Here is an 18,726-nt window from a genome sequence, read left to right as displayed (position 1 = left end):
ATTTCTCTATCATTCATAAAGCTATTTGTTCCCATTGCTTGCCAAGGCAATTGTGATACCACAATATACGTTATATGTCCATTATCTAATAGCTTAAGCTTTTTAGTCAAAGTGGCAGCTAAACCTGTAGCATGAATATTAAGTTAGGTAATGGCATAGCACCAATTTATGACTTCTAGTGTCTTTGCATGTGAAAGATGCTTTTACTATCAAACTATTGAGACTGAAATTCACTAGCCTATGAAGAATTGTAGCATTTGAATAGAGAAATGCATGACTAACATGGAATTAAAAAAACTAGTTGTTAACCACCTGGAGGACCATAAAAAGAAAAGAACAATGGAGACTCTGGATTTTGCACTATGATACCAAGAAAATAAAATTAATAAATAGAGCTCGCAATGATATTTAATTAACTTGCAATGACTCAATAAAAGCTATTAGTTGACGTATAGAAGTTATACTTGTACCTAATATATTCAAAACTATCATACTCAAATGAAATATTTTATCCTAATAGGATGTAATCATCTCATGTAGCTTATTATTACACTAATTTATCTAGTTCTCTCAAACCATGAACCAGTTTTATGTATGCATATATACAAAAGAGAATAGTATTTGACTTGTAACAATCAAACATTCTATATAATTCAGCCATGTAATATCTTAACACTAATTTGGGTCATTAGATGATCTCCTTGACAACCACCCTTATTGCATATCTTGACCTATGCTTCATTATTTTCTCCTAATTTTTATCACCTAATCAATGTGTTTTTTGGGGGTTAACCCCAACTTTATCTTATATTATGAGCAAATCCTCATATTTAACCATACATTCGGATCTTTGCAAATCAAAAGCCGAATTCTAAAATAAATTGAAATGATATCTTTTTTTTTAAGGTAAATTTTGTTCCCATTGAGACTTGAACTTGGAACTTCCCACAAACTCTCTCCATCCCTTTACAACTTGAGCCAAGGCTCAAGGGCAAGAAATAGTATTTAATTTGCCATTGTTTTGTTTGTATTATGTATCATAACACAAATTAGTTTTTTAAAATAAAAAGAAAAGCATAGAAAATAAAATATCTAAAAAGTAATAATCATCTCCATCACTAAAAATTAAATGGTAAATGATTTATGACTGATGCCATAACAAACAAGAATGATAGGGCCAATTTCCACATCCTCTTGGGACTCTTTCTCATGAAATAACCATGGCAACCAAGCAACATCTCCTTCTTAGAAGTGGAAAGCACTCGCGAAAACAATAACCATAAAGCATTAGCCTAACAACAATGGACGAGGAAGTGGTTGGTCAACCTTTCCCTAATTTTCACAAACAATACCAATTGACAAGAGTCCATGCATGCCTCATGAGTTGTTTGGGATTAAGGATCTTATCCCAAGCCCCCTACCAAATAAAATAAACTATTTTAAAGGAGCCTTTAAAATACAAACCTCTTAAGCTATGTTGAGTAGGATGTACTAGAAATTAAAGAAATGCATAACATTTTGTGACATTAATTCACAAAGTGTAGATAAAACCAACTTTTATGGTCCCATAATCTTGAGGCTATATATTCTTCTAATGATTCACTATAAAAATAAACGATGTAGTAGATAATTAATACAATCACATATTTCATTTTATAGATTATATATATTACAATTCATGTATTGTGTCAAAACATCCTTTACATACAAAATTACAATTTATAAATTCCACATTGGCAAGTTTTGACCTTTGATGTCAAACTCTATCACATGCTTATGAGTATCCACCAATGTCAAGAGGCAAAAAATACCAAATAAAACCTTGAAAAATATAAAGAAAAGAGAACTTTACATGCTTTCTTTCTGTGCAATGAAAAGACAAAATTCTAATGTTTTTAATTTGGATAAATTACAATATAACTAGCAAAATTTTGCATTATTATTTAATACATATATAATATGTGCATCATATACCGAAGTTGTGAGAACCCTTAAGATCACAATCATTGTCATTCTACATATGTATTGCATGTAATTGTGTTCTGCATATAAGTTATATACATATAACAAACTTATGCATTATTTTACACATCAGTAAAAACGGGTTAATAAATATTACATTGCTCATAAAAGACACAAAAGAAGTAAAAAAAAAATATATAAGAAAAACAAAGAAAGAAGGATCCTATGAAAACAATAAGAAATTTCAATAAAGCAAGTACTAGGAAAAAAAATTACCTAAACATGCTTAAGTGGGAAGGAAACATTAAAACATATTCATCAAGAACATGTAGGAAAAAATCATCATGAATGTCTCATCGAATTTCACTAGGATCTCCTTAAAAGGTATAACAGTAATATAATGGTAAGTTCCTTACCTTACACTGTACACAGTATTCTGTATATCACTTGAAAATCTCCAACTCGAAACCTTAGGCAATGCCTTAACTAGCACTCTTTTTTCACAACTCTTAAAACTTGAGCCTTTCTAATAAATATGGTCCAATTGCAGGAGAAAACATCATTAGAAAGAGATTTAAAACCATGTCACATAATCAGAGTAAACCATGAATAAGAATTCATGTGTTACTTACAAGGAATACTGTAAATGTGTAAACACCAGCTTTTTGAAATAACTGTGGGAACTTGCATCCTAGTGGGAAGATATATAAACCATGAAACCCATTACGGGATGAAGGTGTCACACATTTTGAATAAATATGTTTGGTATCCTTAGTGCCATCCATCAATTTCACTTCCATAGATAACTCCAAATTATCCTTGATAATATACTTTTGGTCCAAGTTCTTTGAGGCAAAATTATCCTTGATAATATATTTTTGGTCCAAGTTCTTTGAGGCACTAGAAGAAACAAAACTGGCAGGACGAACAACAGCAACAATTTCCTTAGGCGGAACTTGTCCAGCATGAACCGGAGCATCAACAGGTAATGCCTGGAAAATAAACCAAAATTTTATAAATATTTTTTTCTTGGAGATGCTTGATTGGGGAGACAAAGAATGGTGCTAAAATATCAACACGTTATTTGACTGCCGCGAACATGGCAGATGATAATGAAAATTTGGAGCTTAGGTTTCAGATTCCAAAAAACTTGAATGTAAAAATTCTTTTATTTATTTTCTCAACAAGCAAACTGATTAATAGAGGGTATGCTTCCCCAAATTTATAATATCTTAAGATCAGATTCCTCAGTGCTAATTTCACAGCCTAAATAAAGGATGATCTGCAGGAATAAACTGACCCCATCAACCTCCAACTCCAGACAATGTCTCTCACTCAGAATGTCAATTGTCGAAGGAGCTTTCTGACGTTGTTTCTCAAGTTGGAAAAGCCATTCAGAACTTTCAACGGCAAGGCACTGATGTGAACATTTTGGTGGTTACAAAATTAGTCAACTGTGTAAGACCACTAGCAAAAAGGGAAAAGGGAAAAACACACACACAAATTCAGTCAACCTAAATTAAATGGCTAACCTTTCCAGAATCAATCACACTAATGGGTAAAGATAGAGAGCCACGGCAGTCAAAACTAGCAGCCCCATCGTCCACTGCAAGGATACAACCATCCTCATCTGGAAGACTCAAGGGCCTTCCAGTGGCAAAATAATAAATCATGAGAAAACATTTAATGAATTAAACATAACAATAAATAAATAACTTTTAACAAACTAAATTGCCAAGATAACGAACCTGCATATTAGCCGAGCTTCTCCTATGAAAAAGAAAAGAAAATGTTAGGATAATCCTCAAGATATAGGATAGGACAAATTTGAGGGCAAGAACATGCTTATTTTATGTCAATACCTCTTAAACAAGAGTGTATTTTTATGTTAAATCCAATATTTAAACAGCAGTTATACATATAACACAATCAAATACAGTGCACCTCTAAATGTTATTGACAGATTGCTTACCACCAGCATCTCCTTGAAAACCTTCTAGCAGAATATATTCCAATGTCGCAAAGACATTGCTCTTGTGACACCCTGGACATGCTCCCTTAAGAACCTTAATTTTCTGGCCACGTTTCCAAGATTTTCCTTTTCTTCTTATAATCTCATGGACCCTTACTACTGCAAGTTATATATGCATTGAACAAAAAGGACTCAGATAATTGAATTTCTATGCCATGTAATAAAGGGACCTTTACATACCCAGAACCTGTTGTTCATGCGCTTACCATCAGAAGAAATACCAAGCTGTTTTTTGTTCAAAGAGCCAACGACAATGACAGGTTGGTCCTCACCAGAGTCAATTTCTTCATCATAAAGATCATGCATCTGGGAAATCCAATCTAGATACTCCTTTTCCAGTTGCAAGAGAGTTAATGACTTTCCATCTCTAAGGATTTCAACATTTATCTCTACAAAAAATAAAAAATGCTTAATTGTGAATATTCAAAATATAATCATCCTCAACTAACATAAACCAGTTAAAGAATTATATAATTTACATGTACAGTGACACATTACCTCTCCCTTTCTCAGGTGGCTTATTACCAAAGTCCTTTAGAGCCTTGGTAAAAGGATTATGGTGTGCTAAATCCGTCTGTTGAAAGTAATGCATCCCATCAACCCCATTAAATAAAACAAGAAAAACAAACTAAAAAATAATTTTCTGAATAACTTCAGTGAAAGTTCACAACATCAAACATGCACCATTTACCACAACTCTTCCAATCAATAAAAGTGGCTCCTTGTTCAAACAATTGATTAAACAGATACATATGATTGCTTTATAGCAGTACATAAAATAATGTGTAAAGGTAGGGAAACGAAACCATTAAGTCATCTAAGGTACAATAAAATATCTTGAATACAATTTTTTCCTTTAATTTAAGAAAGACAATAGAAATTCTTTGTCTGCATGGCTGAAGCCACTACAGTAGATCCTCCAATAGAAAAATAAATAGCACCACAAAAAATATATAAAGAAGAAGAATGGAAGTAAACAACACAAAACCAAAGTCAACTGAAATGACAGAAAATAGAACCAAAGACCAATAGACATGATGGACACAACAGCATATCTAAAGAAGATGATGAAGGTACTGCTCCTTAAGCCAATCATAATGGTGCGTGCTTGCCTCAAGGGAGTTCTATTTTATTTTATTTTTTTGATAGGCAAATATAGATTGTATTAAAAATTTAAAAAGTATACACGCCCTATACAAAACAAGAAGGTAAGAATACACAAAAACCAGCAATCGCACCATACAAAGAGCCTAACCAGTCCACAAAATTTAACATCAACATAGATCTATCCCCGATGTACAATCTAACCTAATAACAAAAAAGATACAAAAAAAAAGGCTTTTAATTGTTTGGTCCAAACTTTCACAATTCTCAAAGGCTCTCCTATTTCTCTTCTATTTCCAAGCCTTTTTCAGTGAAGAGTGCATCACCCATTGTACATCAAATAGAGCAAAAATCAATTGCCACAAAATGAAAGCTTTCGAACAATGAAGGTGAATATAATCACCCGTTTCTTCTTCTACTTTGCACATATAGCATCTATTAGACATCTTCCAACCCCTCTTTCTAAGTTGATCCTAAGTCAAAATCTTTGCCCAAGCAAAAAAGCCAACTCTTACAAGAGCCCAAGAGTTCCAAACTGTTCCATGAGGGAATGGCTCCTCTCTCCTACTAGCCAAAGAGGAGTAGAAGAACTTAACTAAAAATTCATTGATCTTTGTTTCCACCCACATCATAATATCATCAGTACCCAAAGCAAGGGAGTAATCATGCAACCTCCCAAAGAAGATATCTACGCCTTGAGGGAGTTTTAATGTATTAGAGGCCCAATTCAATCAACCTTTTTCCCAACTTCGTAAGATCAATTACAAAAGTTATGCCTAAAAGTCTTTTCTCACAACCTCAACTTGCATTTTGTCTTTTCTTCATCCTATCCTATCCTTTTTGGTTTTTTTTATTTTTTTATTTTTTATTTTTATTTATTTTTATAGACAACATGAGCATGTATTAAAAACACCAAACAGGGGACCCATCCTATGCATATAGGCAATACACACAAAACATCACATTACAAGCGTCAAAAGACGTGTACAAAAATAACCTACTAATCACTGAAGAGTATCTTTCTCACCCTTGTCTAAACCACCCAAACCAATTCTCACATCTTCTTCCTAACTAAGGCTAACACCAGTTTTTTTTTCAGAATGTACTCATTTTTGTTTTAATTCTCGTTTGTCATGTCAATAATCCACCTCAATGTGAGCACTTCAGACACTCATTTACAGAAATGTTGCTCTTTTACTTTCCAACACTTTGTCCCACAAATCATTGTGAAGCCACATTCATGACAATTACCTTTAATCTTACTTATAAAACATTTTGATTGTGAATCATCTCTCCATGATTCCAAGTTTCTGTCTACCTCTGCTTCAGTTTCATCAACTAAAGCTATATTGCCAATTACCTTCAGTTTCTCCATGCTTCAGTTTCATTAAATGTAGGCTCAATGTTGGCTCCTAATTCACTTATCTCTCCTTTAGCTGTTTTTGAGGTAATAATTGCTTTATAATAAACATCCTTAGCTGCTCTTAAGTTAGCAAGACTCCTTTGTTGGGATGAAAAGGAAAAAAGTGTAGAATGTTGCTCGTCTTCGCATTTTTTGGGCAATCTGGAGGGAATGAAATCAAAGAGCTTTTGAAGATAAAGAACACAATGACCAATGGTTAAAACTTTCATTTCTTTGTAATCTCTCTTCTTGGGTTAGCATATATATAAGGGAAGACTCAATAACCTTGTTTGATTTTGTAGAATGGGTGAGGTTTTTCTAAAGGTTAGTGTTCTTTGCACTCTTTTAGGAGGGCTTGCTTTAGGTGCTCATTATATACATCCTATGTACGTTGGTGTACTTGGCTGCTTTTCCTAATTTTAATATACATTCCTTTACCTAAAAAATAAATAAATAAACGTCCTTAGCATTTTAACTTACCTACTTGGTAATGTTTTTGGAAAGATTGACAACATCATATCTTTAAGTACTCAACCATATGATTTCTCTCAGGTTGATAAGAATCGATTAAGTTCCTCACATAAAGTATGTTGTATTAAGCAGAAAACACAAGCCAACCAAAAACATTTTTTAAGAAGTTTTGGAGGTGAACACTGACTCATAAGAATAACTTTGAGACACATTGATAGGTTCATGGTATCATAAAGGTAAATTTTAAAGGTGGAACTCAAAAGACACCTTCATAGACAATAACTCATACCTTAGAAGGTGTAGGGTTAAAACCAGCATCAGTATCTGCAATGAAAATGTTTTCTAGGGTTGACGATGGAAAAAAAAAAAAAAAAAGGAAAGGATCACAGTACACATGTCTATAGGAAAAAATAAATATGATAACTTTACCAATAAAACATTTTACTCTCCGGCAACATCTCTTCAACAATTGGCCTTTGTCTCCCTTTTTCAGCTTATGTTCCATGAAAGGAAGTAGTGACTGTAGTAAAATAGGAATGACAACATTACTCGTAGTTGTTAATCACCTAGCACATTGATGTAGTAAAAGCATACAAAAACTAGATGCAGAAAAATGTAAATTGAATTCCAAATTATACTGAATATATTGATTTTTATGTTTCTTTCTTTGTGGTAACCTAAGGAGAAATCATTATGTTTAAGCACATTCTTAAAGGCAGGCCAATCACAAAGCAATTGCATTTTCATGTCCACAACAAAGTCATACTGTCTTCCTCAATGCATCCCTAAAATGAGAAATTCTTTGATCCAACAAAGTCTTTGATTACAACTCAAAAATAGCATATTTTAGATAATAATTCTCATGAGTTTCACATATTTTGAGTAGTAATTATGCCTAAAACACTCAATTAACATGTTGTTACCCTTGCAAAAGTTACTAACAAGTTTTATGAAGTTATGGAGTCATTTCAAGGTATGATTTTGATAAATTGATGACAAAAGAGATGAATCAAATTGAAGAGAACAAATAATGTTGATGATTATCCAAATGCATAATAAAAGAAGTAATGCAATTGGTTTGGACTGAGATTTGGGCTTATTGGAGGTGGCTAACTTGTAGTCAAAATAAGAAAATTGAAAAAATGACCAAGAGGAGCTCAAAAACCAATATGTTGCAGATTCGTATAATCATACGAAAATTTCGCATGATTGTACGAAATGGACCAGAGGAGGAAAATCGACTGCAAGCCAAGGAAGATGCGTAAGTTGATTTCACATGAATATGCAAAAATTTTGCATAGTCATGCGAAATGGTCCAAAAAGCTCTCTAATGTTGTTGTTGTTCCACTGAATTTCACATGACCGTGCAAAAATGACAGTTTTCATGCGAAATGGTTGAAGCTCATGTGAAATCATGAGTTTGATGCTAAATTCCAAATTTGTGAATTTGGAAAATTCTAGAAGACCAATGAGAGATTGCCAAGTGTCCACTTTACCTTGGTCTATAAATAGAAACTTAAATTTCTCATGTCAGCCTTTGGACACTTCAAATTGTAGAATTTTCTAGATTTTCTCTCTTAATAGAATTTTCTATTTTCTTTCATTTTCCTTCACTTTCTCACTAGCCAAACATGCCTTGTGAGATCAAATCTCCAAGCATGAGTGTCTAAATCTCGTTGTTCTCGAAGAAATGAGGATCTAGAGGCAAAATCTATGGTAAATTAGAGAAATGAGCTTTAACTGCAAAGGTAATTTGATCCAATTGATTGATTAATTGAATTTTGGGGATTTTTCTCTTCAAATTGTCTTTGATGGCTACTACAATGCAAACAACATAGATTCATTAAATTCTTAAAGCTAGATTTGATGAGATTGAATAGTTGCATTGTGTGAATCATTAGAAGATAATTTAAGATGAATTGAATATATGATTCAAATTAATCTCTTGGATTAAATAACCTAATTTGAAGATAAATTAGATCAAGACCTAAAGCTAAATCAAAAATCGGTTTAGATGAGAATGTAGATTTTCAATCTAACTTTATGAAAAATATATCTCAACATCTATTCATCATAGAGATTGTTTTCTAGAAAATCCTAACTCCGAGAATTTTATTTCCTATTAATTTTCTTTTATTTTACATTTTATTGTTTTCCTCAATTAGAAACCATTGTTATTTTGATGTTTCACCATAAATTGTCAAATCAATTTCACTTGATCGCAATTATTTCTTCTCCTCTCATTCAAGCCTTAATTACTGAGAATAATACATCCTAGTGGACGACACCTAAAAACCACAATACTTGGGTGGTTTGTATTAAAACCATTTTTGATCAAGTACAAACCACTTTATAATAGTGAATTAGGTTATATATTGTGTTTTGATGTGATAAACAACAAAAAAATAATCGATTAGTCTTACTTCCAAGAAGTTTGGTAACTATTTTTAAAGATAATTTTCGAATCTCCAGAACAAAAAAATAAGAAAATATGTTTGACAACAAGATAATAGAAAACATGGTGTTTTTAGAGAACATCTTTTAATTGTTTTCACTACTTTGCTAAAGGTTATTTTAAACAATAATTATACAAATATGGAGAATTATTAAAAATAAAACACTATATATAAAAATTATTTTTAAAACATATTTAAAAAACATATAAAACAGATTAGAAATATTTCAGATCAAATAAACATTTGTTCTAGAAAACATCTACCAAACAAGGCCTTTATTCACAATTTAAGATTATAAAATTATTATTTAATACATTTATTAACCTCAAATTATCACAACAAGCATGTTGCACATATCTTTGGCACAATGTGTAGTTTATGTTCTAGAACAATGTAACTTATGATAATTAGAACATCTTATTTCAATGTTGTTTGTACCTACATCCTTATTGTTGATTATGGAACTTCACAGTTCACACATTATAAGCGACTAGAATTACATTTTGCACTAAATGGAAAAATGGTGGTTCCCATTCTTTTTTAGTACAAACTACAAAGAATAACTCTCATTCATTAACTCATAAAGGAAAATTGTACTAACTTACCCAACGAGCGTCTGGAAGTAAACGACCGAGTCTCCGAATAGATACACGACTAAATGTATCATAATTTTCATTAGTCCCACATCCTTCAGCTTCTAGTTTTTCCAAAATCGTTTCAAGATTCTCTTTACCCTATAATATAACGTTTCAAACTTTAACATGGTCTAGAAGAAAAAGGTCATGTAAGGTATTTATCATACCTCGACAATGGGAAAATAAACACACTTTAGGCGTGCATTAGCTTCTTGAGACGATCTTAAACCTGATAGGAATTTGAAGTTTTAATTACTGAAAAGATGTTCAACAATGGAATTTATCTAATGGATGTTATCTATAGCATACAAAAACAAATGAAAAAGGTAAGTGCAAAAAAAGAGGGGAAAATAACATTATTATACTAAAAGAAAAAATGAAAAATTAGTTATGTATTGCTTACCAGGGCTTTTGGTTGCAACATTGTCTTGGTTACCATAAAAACGAAGCTGCAGAACAAACTCAGGGCCATTGGAAGAATGCAAGTTTGTAGTTCCAACTTCCCCACCATCAATTTCGGCTAAATCTAACCCATTGACCTGAAAAAGCATAATTCCTTCTCAAGTTTCCTATAAGAACATTTTAAAGTGGAAATGAACCATATATAAGGTGAACTCACATGCTATATAATACATAATATAATAGAATAGAAACACATACACCCACCTTATATAACAATTTTGTATATATAAAAAAAAATTAAAAATAAAAATGGAAACTATGAAAAAACAAATACATTGATTAAATTGAAATAGAATAAGCTATAGAGATAGAGTTTTATAATACAAGCTACTGTACGGAAAAAACCAAACCATTTGGATATCTATCCTTAATGAAAACTACTATGATTTTGGAAATCAACATTGTTCAGAAGACATTTATAATGTTTTGTGGCAGTGATAAAGACAGCTTGGGAACAATAGTCTTTTTCTGCCATACAAAAACCTATTAGATCCTATAAGAATTTTCCCTCTTGGAGATCTGTAGAAGCAGTTATTTTGTGATTGGTTCAATTTGTATTCACTTCTATATATTACTATGGTTGGTATTTTTCATTTTTTCAAAGGTGATGTTCTGATTAGTCCCACTGAGTTCAATTTTCATGCACCCTATATAGATTGATGATAGATTGGGTCCAATTTTCATAAAAATTGTTATCTTGAATCACTTCAAATTCATAAGAGCCATGAGCATCAAAACCAACATAATAAATATGGGTTTTACCACCACTTCAGCTTTACCTTCTAGAGATTCTCCTATTCTTTCTTTACAGCTGGATTGCTGAATTAGCAAAAAAAAAAAATTTATATTCATATGCTAATCTTTCGCATCAGATGATCATCTCACCAGATATTTGAAGATAGAAGAAACATAACGAGGCATTAACTATAGAAGTAAAAAAAACTGAACTCTTTTAGGGAGCTAACAGAGTATTTGTCCTCAAGAGGTTCAAAGGTTTTTTGTGTATACATATTATCCATCCTATATTATATTTGATATTATTAAGCAAGGAAAATATTATTTTGCAGCACAATGAAAATATCAACAAAACAATCAAAAATATCAAATGTAACAACCAAAATTTGCATGAAGAACACTTACATAAAAGCTTCTTCTTCTTCCTTTTTTTTTTTTTTTTTCCTTTCATATTTCACATTTGAAAATTTGAGCAGGAAAATGATTCTTCAATACTTTTATTTTGTATGGCAAAGTTTTGTAATAACAAAACTCTTTTTTATTCTTTTACTATAAGATAATTTATAGGATGAAATCATTGGAATTTTTTATAAAATCTAGCTTGTTTCTAATTAGTTAAAGTTCTTTCATGATGAATTCAAGATTTCCCTGTCTCACAATAGGATTGTGCTCTTAAAAGACATTTCCATGAAAAGACCCAACTTTTAGTTTCTATCTATTTTATTTGTATCTCTTTCTGGCTTTTCATTTTGGATCCCCAGGCTAAGGATCAATTATAAGGTTGCTACCTCATGACAACCACTAGCAGACATTTAAATCAAATTTGAAAAAGTTCACTGTGTTAAAGCTTCAATACAGGAAAGCTTAAATTGGTAAAATATAATGGACCAACAAGAGGTATGGATAAACACTAAAAGGAAAAAAAATTAAAAAATTATTAAGATAAAGTACATATTTATAACCTGAAACTCAACCGGTGTGTTAGTCTTTCCTGTGTCACACACTTCATCACACTGCACAACAACAGAAATGAATTATAATGATGCAAATAAAGGATATTGTGATTCAGTTATTACTCATCTTAGATAAATATACTAAAAACACAAGATAAATTCACTTATAGCAGCCAAAAGAAGAAATTATCACATTAGTGAAAAATATGAAAATTTATTTAAATGATTCAGCTTATAACTATAGGTGTTTGATAGGCTGCAAGGGAATACAAGTGTGCCGCAAATTGTCTTCACAAGGCATAAACCTCAAAAAAGCCATAGGAAGAAAAAGTATGCTTCATTTTTTAATGGAAAATGGAAATATATGTTTTCACTTCCTTTGGATACAAAATAACAAGTTTGAGAAGTTCAACCCCCCCACCCCCCAACGTTCACAAAAATTCGTCAATAGTTTCATGTTATTGATTCCTATTAAAACAGCTCCTAGATCAATTTACACCTTAATCAATAGTGTACAAAATAGAAAGCCTTCTGTCACCAGCATAAGCTATTGAACAAGATCAAGGTCAATCATCAATAGGTTGAGCATAAACCATGTGTACATCAACTAATACAGTCCTAACTCGCATACCAGTTTTTTTTTTTCCCAACAATCTTTTTTTTTTTTTTTTGGTATGGAAGCAAACTTGAACCACCCCCCCAATTGCCACCTGAGCTACTCTTTTATGCTTTTTGCAACCTCCAGCAGATAAAATGCAGAGATCTACCACTTATTTGAGAGAGTGTTACAGAAATATCTCGAAAAAGAGGGTTTCCTCTGTTTCTTTATTCCACAGTCTTTCTTGAAAATACATGTACATACATATATATATATTATTCTATACATTGGAAGTTTCTAGAGTAGCTACAGTAACTGAAATAGTTCATGAGTTAAACTAAATTGGTTGCACGGTTATTCCTAACTTCTATTACTTAACACCAGCCTTGCACAATAACCTAAACCTGGATTATCTTGTATTCCTAAATTTGGAGACTACTAACTTGTGTGTTATGTGAACAGTATCACATGAGAAATTGGACCAGTTCCTGATGTTTTGCCCACCTCACCATCACCATTCCCTCAAAATGCATATATTTCTAGGCTTTCAATTAGTTGGTGAATGTCCTACAGGATTAATCATCTGCCAAAGGGCCACATGGCCAGGATAAAGTCGAAATAGAGGAAAGTTTGTAGACATTCAACTTTCAACAGTTTTAAGTCCTTCAAGCATAGCATTTTATCTCTCCCTCCAGTTGCAATTAACTACAATATTTAATGCCTTTGAGGGTTGATATTTGGACTTCTATTAAGACAGTTCTCTACAGGCATTTCAGTAATCAGAATAGTGCTTTTTTTTCTTATTTTCTAGATCTATTTTAAATAATAATAACAACATAATATAACCATATCGTAAAAAAAAAAAAAATAAATAAATTTAAAAATTGTTCAGATCGATTCAAAAACAGGAAATAGGACCTGATATAACCAAAAGTTAATGAAAACTAATATTAATATAAAAATTAGGAAAATTTTCTTTTATTCAATTATAAGTTACAACTTAAGGCAACCAAAAATAGCTTATTTATTGGTGCAATCAGACCTGAATATATGGAAAATAGATGTCCTTCAGCTTGCGTTGAAGTTGAAATACGTTCAACCTTTCAATTTTTGGCTTGAAAATCTCAACCTGGTATAGTAAAAAAATACATTCAGTTAAAAAAGTGATTTCAATAACAACAGATGCACATACTCCCTAACTGCGACTTTGGTATGTAGACCTAACATAACAGAGACTTCAGCATGAACAATGATTTGACATTATGTGGCTCGAGACACAAAAAATACAATGACAAAGAAAGCCTACCAAGAAATTAAAAAATATATATATATACAATGACAAGAAAAATCCTAAAGAAAGGCATGAAAATAAGGAATATAATGCATAGTAAACCAAGCATAGTAAAAAGTTCAGATAAACTTTTGACCAATAGTTCAAAATTCCTTCAGATAAAATATTTGAAATCTCTAATATGAAATAAAAACTCCAACATATTTTCTTATTCTATAATGCATAGTAAAAAGAAAAATTACTCCAGAAACATTTAGAAACAAAAGGCAAGAGTTTAAGGCAAACTTAGCAAAATAGACCTGAAATGAACTTGGACTTCCTGCTTTTTTAAAAACTGCCTTCACAACCCTAATAGATTTTGGTTTCATTACATATGGACCACCTCCAACAAATTGCCATTAGTTTTGCTATTGATAGTTGCTGACTTCATTAAATTGCAAGACTATACCAGCATTGTTTGCATCCAAATTTGAACTAATGGAAACCTATGAAACAGAAGTTACCTTTGTAAAGCTTCCATGAGGTGATTTCTCGGTTTCTTCTTCTGATGGATTCCTGATGCCTCCAGAAGTCTAAAATAAAACAACACAAATATTTCCAATGCAGAAATTTGACGTGTCAGTGTCTAGAAAAGACAAAAAGTACCACAAACCAAAAAGTGAAGTTGACCAAAAATAGCAGAAGACAGAAAACCCTTTTAACAAGCACAGGGTCATTACCCTCCAGGTGAGGTCAGAACCAGAACTGCTGAGAAGAGCCTCCCTCTCAAGATGTAAAGTATATACTTTCTTGGACTCCTTTGTCTTGGAAGAAACTAAAGCACACCTATATCAGGGCAGCAAAATGTGTAAGAGATGAAGTTAAACTTGAGGCCTTCTACACTTGGGCTTGCTCATAGAGCAATCATGAAGTGAGAACTTTCTCCAGAATAACCATACCTCCCAAGATGCATGGATGCAATAGGACCTCCATATCCAAACATTCCAAAAAAGGGCTGCATAGAGCAAACCAACTATTAACAAGCATAAAAGGTCATCCAATAAAAGGAAAAATTGCTTCTACCTGAAAACTAATGAACACATCATATCTAAAGTTGATAGTTTCTGTAGTCCATTACATAATTGTAATATGAATATAAATGGCTTGATATCATCATCAAAATCTTTGTAAAATACAAAGATTATCAAGACCTAAAAAATAACTTGAAGGATATGGCTGGACCAACAGAAGCTCTTATATCAATGTCATGGCAGCAGAAGCTTTGGTTAGAGGAAAAACAATACCACAGCAAGCAATATGGAGGAAAGAGAACACAAATAAACAACTCAAGCCTTGAAACCATCCCATGTTTCCTTACTCTGGCATCTACACCTTGAACTCAATCTCAAATAAACAATACAAAGCATCCCATATTTCCCAGCTCCAACGGAACTCTCTCATCTGTCTCATGTTTTTTCTATAATCTCTCTTTCTTCTTACACAAGCATGTGCATATATGATCAGGGGCATTTCATAAATAGGTTGACAATGTCTACAAAATATTCTTTGCAGGAAATTACTTATTTTAAAATTTTCTATTCCTTTAAAACATTTATTTTCTATGAGTTCCTATATGTTAGTTTCAAATTGCATCTTTAGCTAGGAGCCGATTTCTTGTACTTTTTCTTAATATATAGGTTAACTGAGTTTCTAAGTGTTGCATTTTTAATTTTATTAATGATTTTTCTAATTTCTAACGTCTAAAAATAAAGCTCAATACACCACATTGAATTTCAGAGTTTTAACAACTGAATTATTGAGCATAAAATGTGTGATTCCTATGATTTTCTTCTTCCCTTTCTTCTGTTTTTTTCCCTCTTTTTTGCACAGACTGCACTGCTGTGGACACTTCCTACCATTTTTATCATAAACCTTAAGCCTATTTAGCTGCATCCCCCTAGGCATGAAAAGCTGGTTTTTCTTCATTGTTCAAAATTCAAAGAATATGTAGCAAGCTTCTTCCTTCGATTCTAGAGACATACATTAAGACGGGCCAGTCCAAGGTTAGCCTGATACCAAACCCAAAATATAATCCAACTCAGAAGTTGGTCTGGTCCAAGGTTGGTCTGGTCCAAGGTTGGCCTTATATCATACCCAACACACTGGGTTCAAGCCTGGCTTGACATGCTCTCAGCCTTATGCCCAGTCCAGTCTTCAATGGATTAGGGATGACTTTGGGCCAGCCCAATCTCAAGGTGTTTTGTTTGGTGTATAAATGAGTATCACAAGTTCCCTAGTAATGCTAACAGTGCCAAAATCCCACCACTAGAATCTATTGTATTATATTGGGTTTCTGACAAAAAGAAAAAGGAAAAAAAATCTATTGTGATTCAGTAGAAACAATAAGATGGCTTTTGATATTTTTTTCAATGGGTCAAACACAAAATTCATAAACATAGGCTACTCAAACTCACATCATCTCAAATATAGCTAAGTTAGAGTTCATTCTCAAACCCAGCCATAACTCAAGTTTGAGCCTAAACATGGTCCAAATCCAAGAAACCACCAAACACTTATGTTGAGTAACCCAAATTTGGAGATAAACAGGATGGTTTTGTGGCAGGTTACTTGACTTCAGTGCATCCAATAAACCACCTAAATTGTAGTCATTCTAACCTATATGTCATCCATAAACCTTAATTTCGTCTTCTCCGCCATAAATCCTAAAGCCCTACCTAGGAATATATATATGTAGGTAGCCTAATGTCACGGACTTAGTCGTTTACTAAACTCGTGCGGCACTTAGACAAGTCAAGACGCTTGATCTTGTTAAGTCAGTCTTACTATCAATGCTTAGCTTGCTAGGCTAAGATGCTCGCAACTCGGAAGTTGTAGAAGGCGTAGTAGGCAACTCTTAAAGAATAGAAGCTCTTATTACTCAAGGAAGCCTTTACAAGTGTTTGGTTAGGAAGTGATTTGGGTGGTGCCTTGGCCAAATAAGGCCCTCACCTATTTATAGGCACCAATGGAACTCTCTGGAACCTTGGAGGGTTCCTTACAAATCAAGAAGATTCTAGAATACCCTACACAATTCTATGTACAACCCTATGTACAAGAGATCTCTAGAATTCTCTAGAAAGCTTTGGACTCCTCTCATGCCTTCCACCATAGTGTAGAGATGTGTGGACATCTCTAGGCATCTCTAGAACCTTCTACACTCTTCCCTCCAATGGCTTAGTGTAGATGGCTCCAAGAGTCTCCAGAAGCTTCCTGGGCTCTATATAAACCCATGAGGAGGCTCATTTGAAGCATCCTGTGACACTAAGCTAACCATTTAAGAATTATCCATCATCTCTTAAGTTAGATAAGATCAAAATTTGAGAACATATAGCACTTCTCTAGATAACTACTGACTATTAACATGTTAATATACCCATTTTTATATCCAAATATTGAACAGTATGAACATGTGTCTAAGTTAAAAAAATGTAGACATTTTGAGAACTCCAATACCCAATTTAGCTACTCTTTTGCATTATAATTTCAAAGTATAAATGACTGTTCAAGTAAAACATATATGTAAGATTCATTTTATGTTGTTAGAACATTGTGCAATTATGCATTTTGTTTGTATGTTGAGAAATATGAAATCCAAGTATGCCTTTTTTAACGATTCTACTTTCAAACTGCAAATAGAACATATACAAACACATACTTATAAAGTTTGTCAAAAATTAAATTTTACCTTTAGGTATGGAGGCTTGCCCCCTATTGCCTGTGCCTTGGAGGACCTATGAAGTGATGCACCCATCTTTCCCCTTGAAATAGAAGGATGAATGGCAAGCATTGCATGAAACATATATAAACATATATCTAATTACTTGGATGAACTCTACCACAAACTTACTAAAGATTGTCGAGTAGAGAAATAAGAAACAACCATTAAGTTGTAAGAGACATGGAAAAGTGTTGACCACACTTTGAGGAAGATGATATCCAATACCCTTAGAATGGTATCTAACAGTCTATGGAGCATGAACACTGAAATTACTCTTTTTTCTTTTTTCTTTCTCTAATTTCAGTCTAGTAAAGCTTTCTCAAATATAAAGCAACATTAATTTTCAATGTTGATGTTACCCATTTGATTTCTTTATAGCATTAAATTCTTTCCTTCAAGTGATAAACTCAAGAGTCATATTTTGACTATTTCACCAAGTGATCATTACAAGCCATTCTTCCCTCTACAAACATCCAAATTTCTATAGGCCCACAACAGTAGAACAAAATTCAATAGATACCCTGTCCCTAGAACATTAATAAGAAAAGATCACTACATCTTACCACTTCACAATAGAGTTTTCATCACTGCCATCCATTCCAGGACCACTGTCAAAGATTGAAATCCTATCTTCGACAATATCCACACTGTATAAAAATTAAATCAATAAGGGACCAGAGAAACATACAAAAACATTCATGTCAAACTAAAACCTAATACACAGCTGACTAGTAGGCCTATCAAAAAACACACACACACACAAAGAGCTGACTAGTAGTATTCCACAATTTGCTTAAGAAGCTCACAAGTGTTGCAATCTGATAAACCAACAGGTTCAACAATATAAATATGCAGCTTAACAATTAAC

The 18,726-nt window shown here is 32.7% G+C and overlaps 1 protein-coding gene across 4 annotated transcripts in view; it reads right to left on the bottom strand.

Annotated features, from left to right (window-relative positions):
• LOC100252197 (structural maintenance of chromosomes flexible hinge domain-containing protein GMI1) overlaps window positions 1–18,726 on the bottom strand; it is a 33,617-nt gene that overhangs the window by 12,082 nt on the left and 2,809 nt on the right. For all 4 annotated transcript variants that reach the window (XR_787951.3, XM_010664558.3, XM_059733555.1 and 1 more), the window contains exons 6-25: window positions 18,422–18,505; window positions 17,826–17,898; window positions 15,040–15,095; window positions 14,821–14,926; window positions 14,605–14,673; window positions 13,853–13,939; window positions 12,222–12,272; window positions 10,466–10,601; window positions 10,230–10,291; window positions 10,033–10,161; window positions 7,401–7,491; window positions 7,261–7,295; window positions 4,493–4,568; window positions 4,201–4,383; window positions 3,935–4,093; window positions 3,711–3,732; window positions 3,495–3,609; window positions 3,263–3,379; window positions 2,595–2,954; window positions 2,379–2,488 (exon numbers count right to left, since the gene is read on the bottom strand). Coding sequence is in view for 3 of the 4 variants with exons in the window: in XM_010664558.3 (XP_010662860.1) it covers window positions 2,379–2,488; window positions 2,595–2,954; window positions 3,263–3,379; window positions 3,495–3,609; window positions 3,711–3,732; window positions 3,935–4,093; window positions 4,201–4,383; window positions 4,493–4,568; window positions 7,261–7,295; window positions 7,401–7,491; window positions 10,033–10,161; window positions 10,230–10,291; window positions 10,466–10,601; window positions 12,222–12,272; window positions 13,853–13,939; window positions 14,605–14,673; window positions 14,821–14,926; window positions 15,040–15,095; window positions 17,826–17,898; window positions 18,422–18,505 (2,121 nt within the window). In the remaining variant the exon portion in view is untranslated. The remainder of the gene's footprint in view (window positions 1–2,378; window positions 2,489–2,594; window positions 2,955–3,262; window positions 3,380–3,494; window positions 3,610–3,710; window positions 3,733–3,934; window positions 4,094–4,200; window positions 4,384–4,492; window positions 4,569–7,260; window positions 7,296–7,400; window positions 7,492–10,032; window positions 10,162–10,229; window positions 10,292–10,465; window positions 10,602–12,221; window positions 12,273–13,852; window positions 13,940–14,604; window positions 14,674–14,820; window positions 14,927–15,039; window positions 15,096–17,825; window positions 17,899–18,421; window positions 18,506–18,726) is intronic.

Source organism: Vitis vinifera, chromosome 16 (genome assembly GCF_030704535.1).
Source record: "Vitis vinifera cultivar Pinot Noir 40024 chromosome 16, ASM3070453v1".
Classification (NCBI taxonomy): Eukaryota; Viridiplantae; Streptophyta; class Magnoliopsida; order Vitales; family Vitaceae; genus Vitis; species Vitis vinifera.
This window is presented reverse-complemented; position numbering and strand designations above follow the sequence as displayed.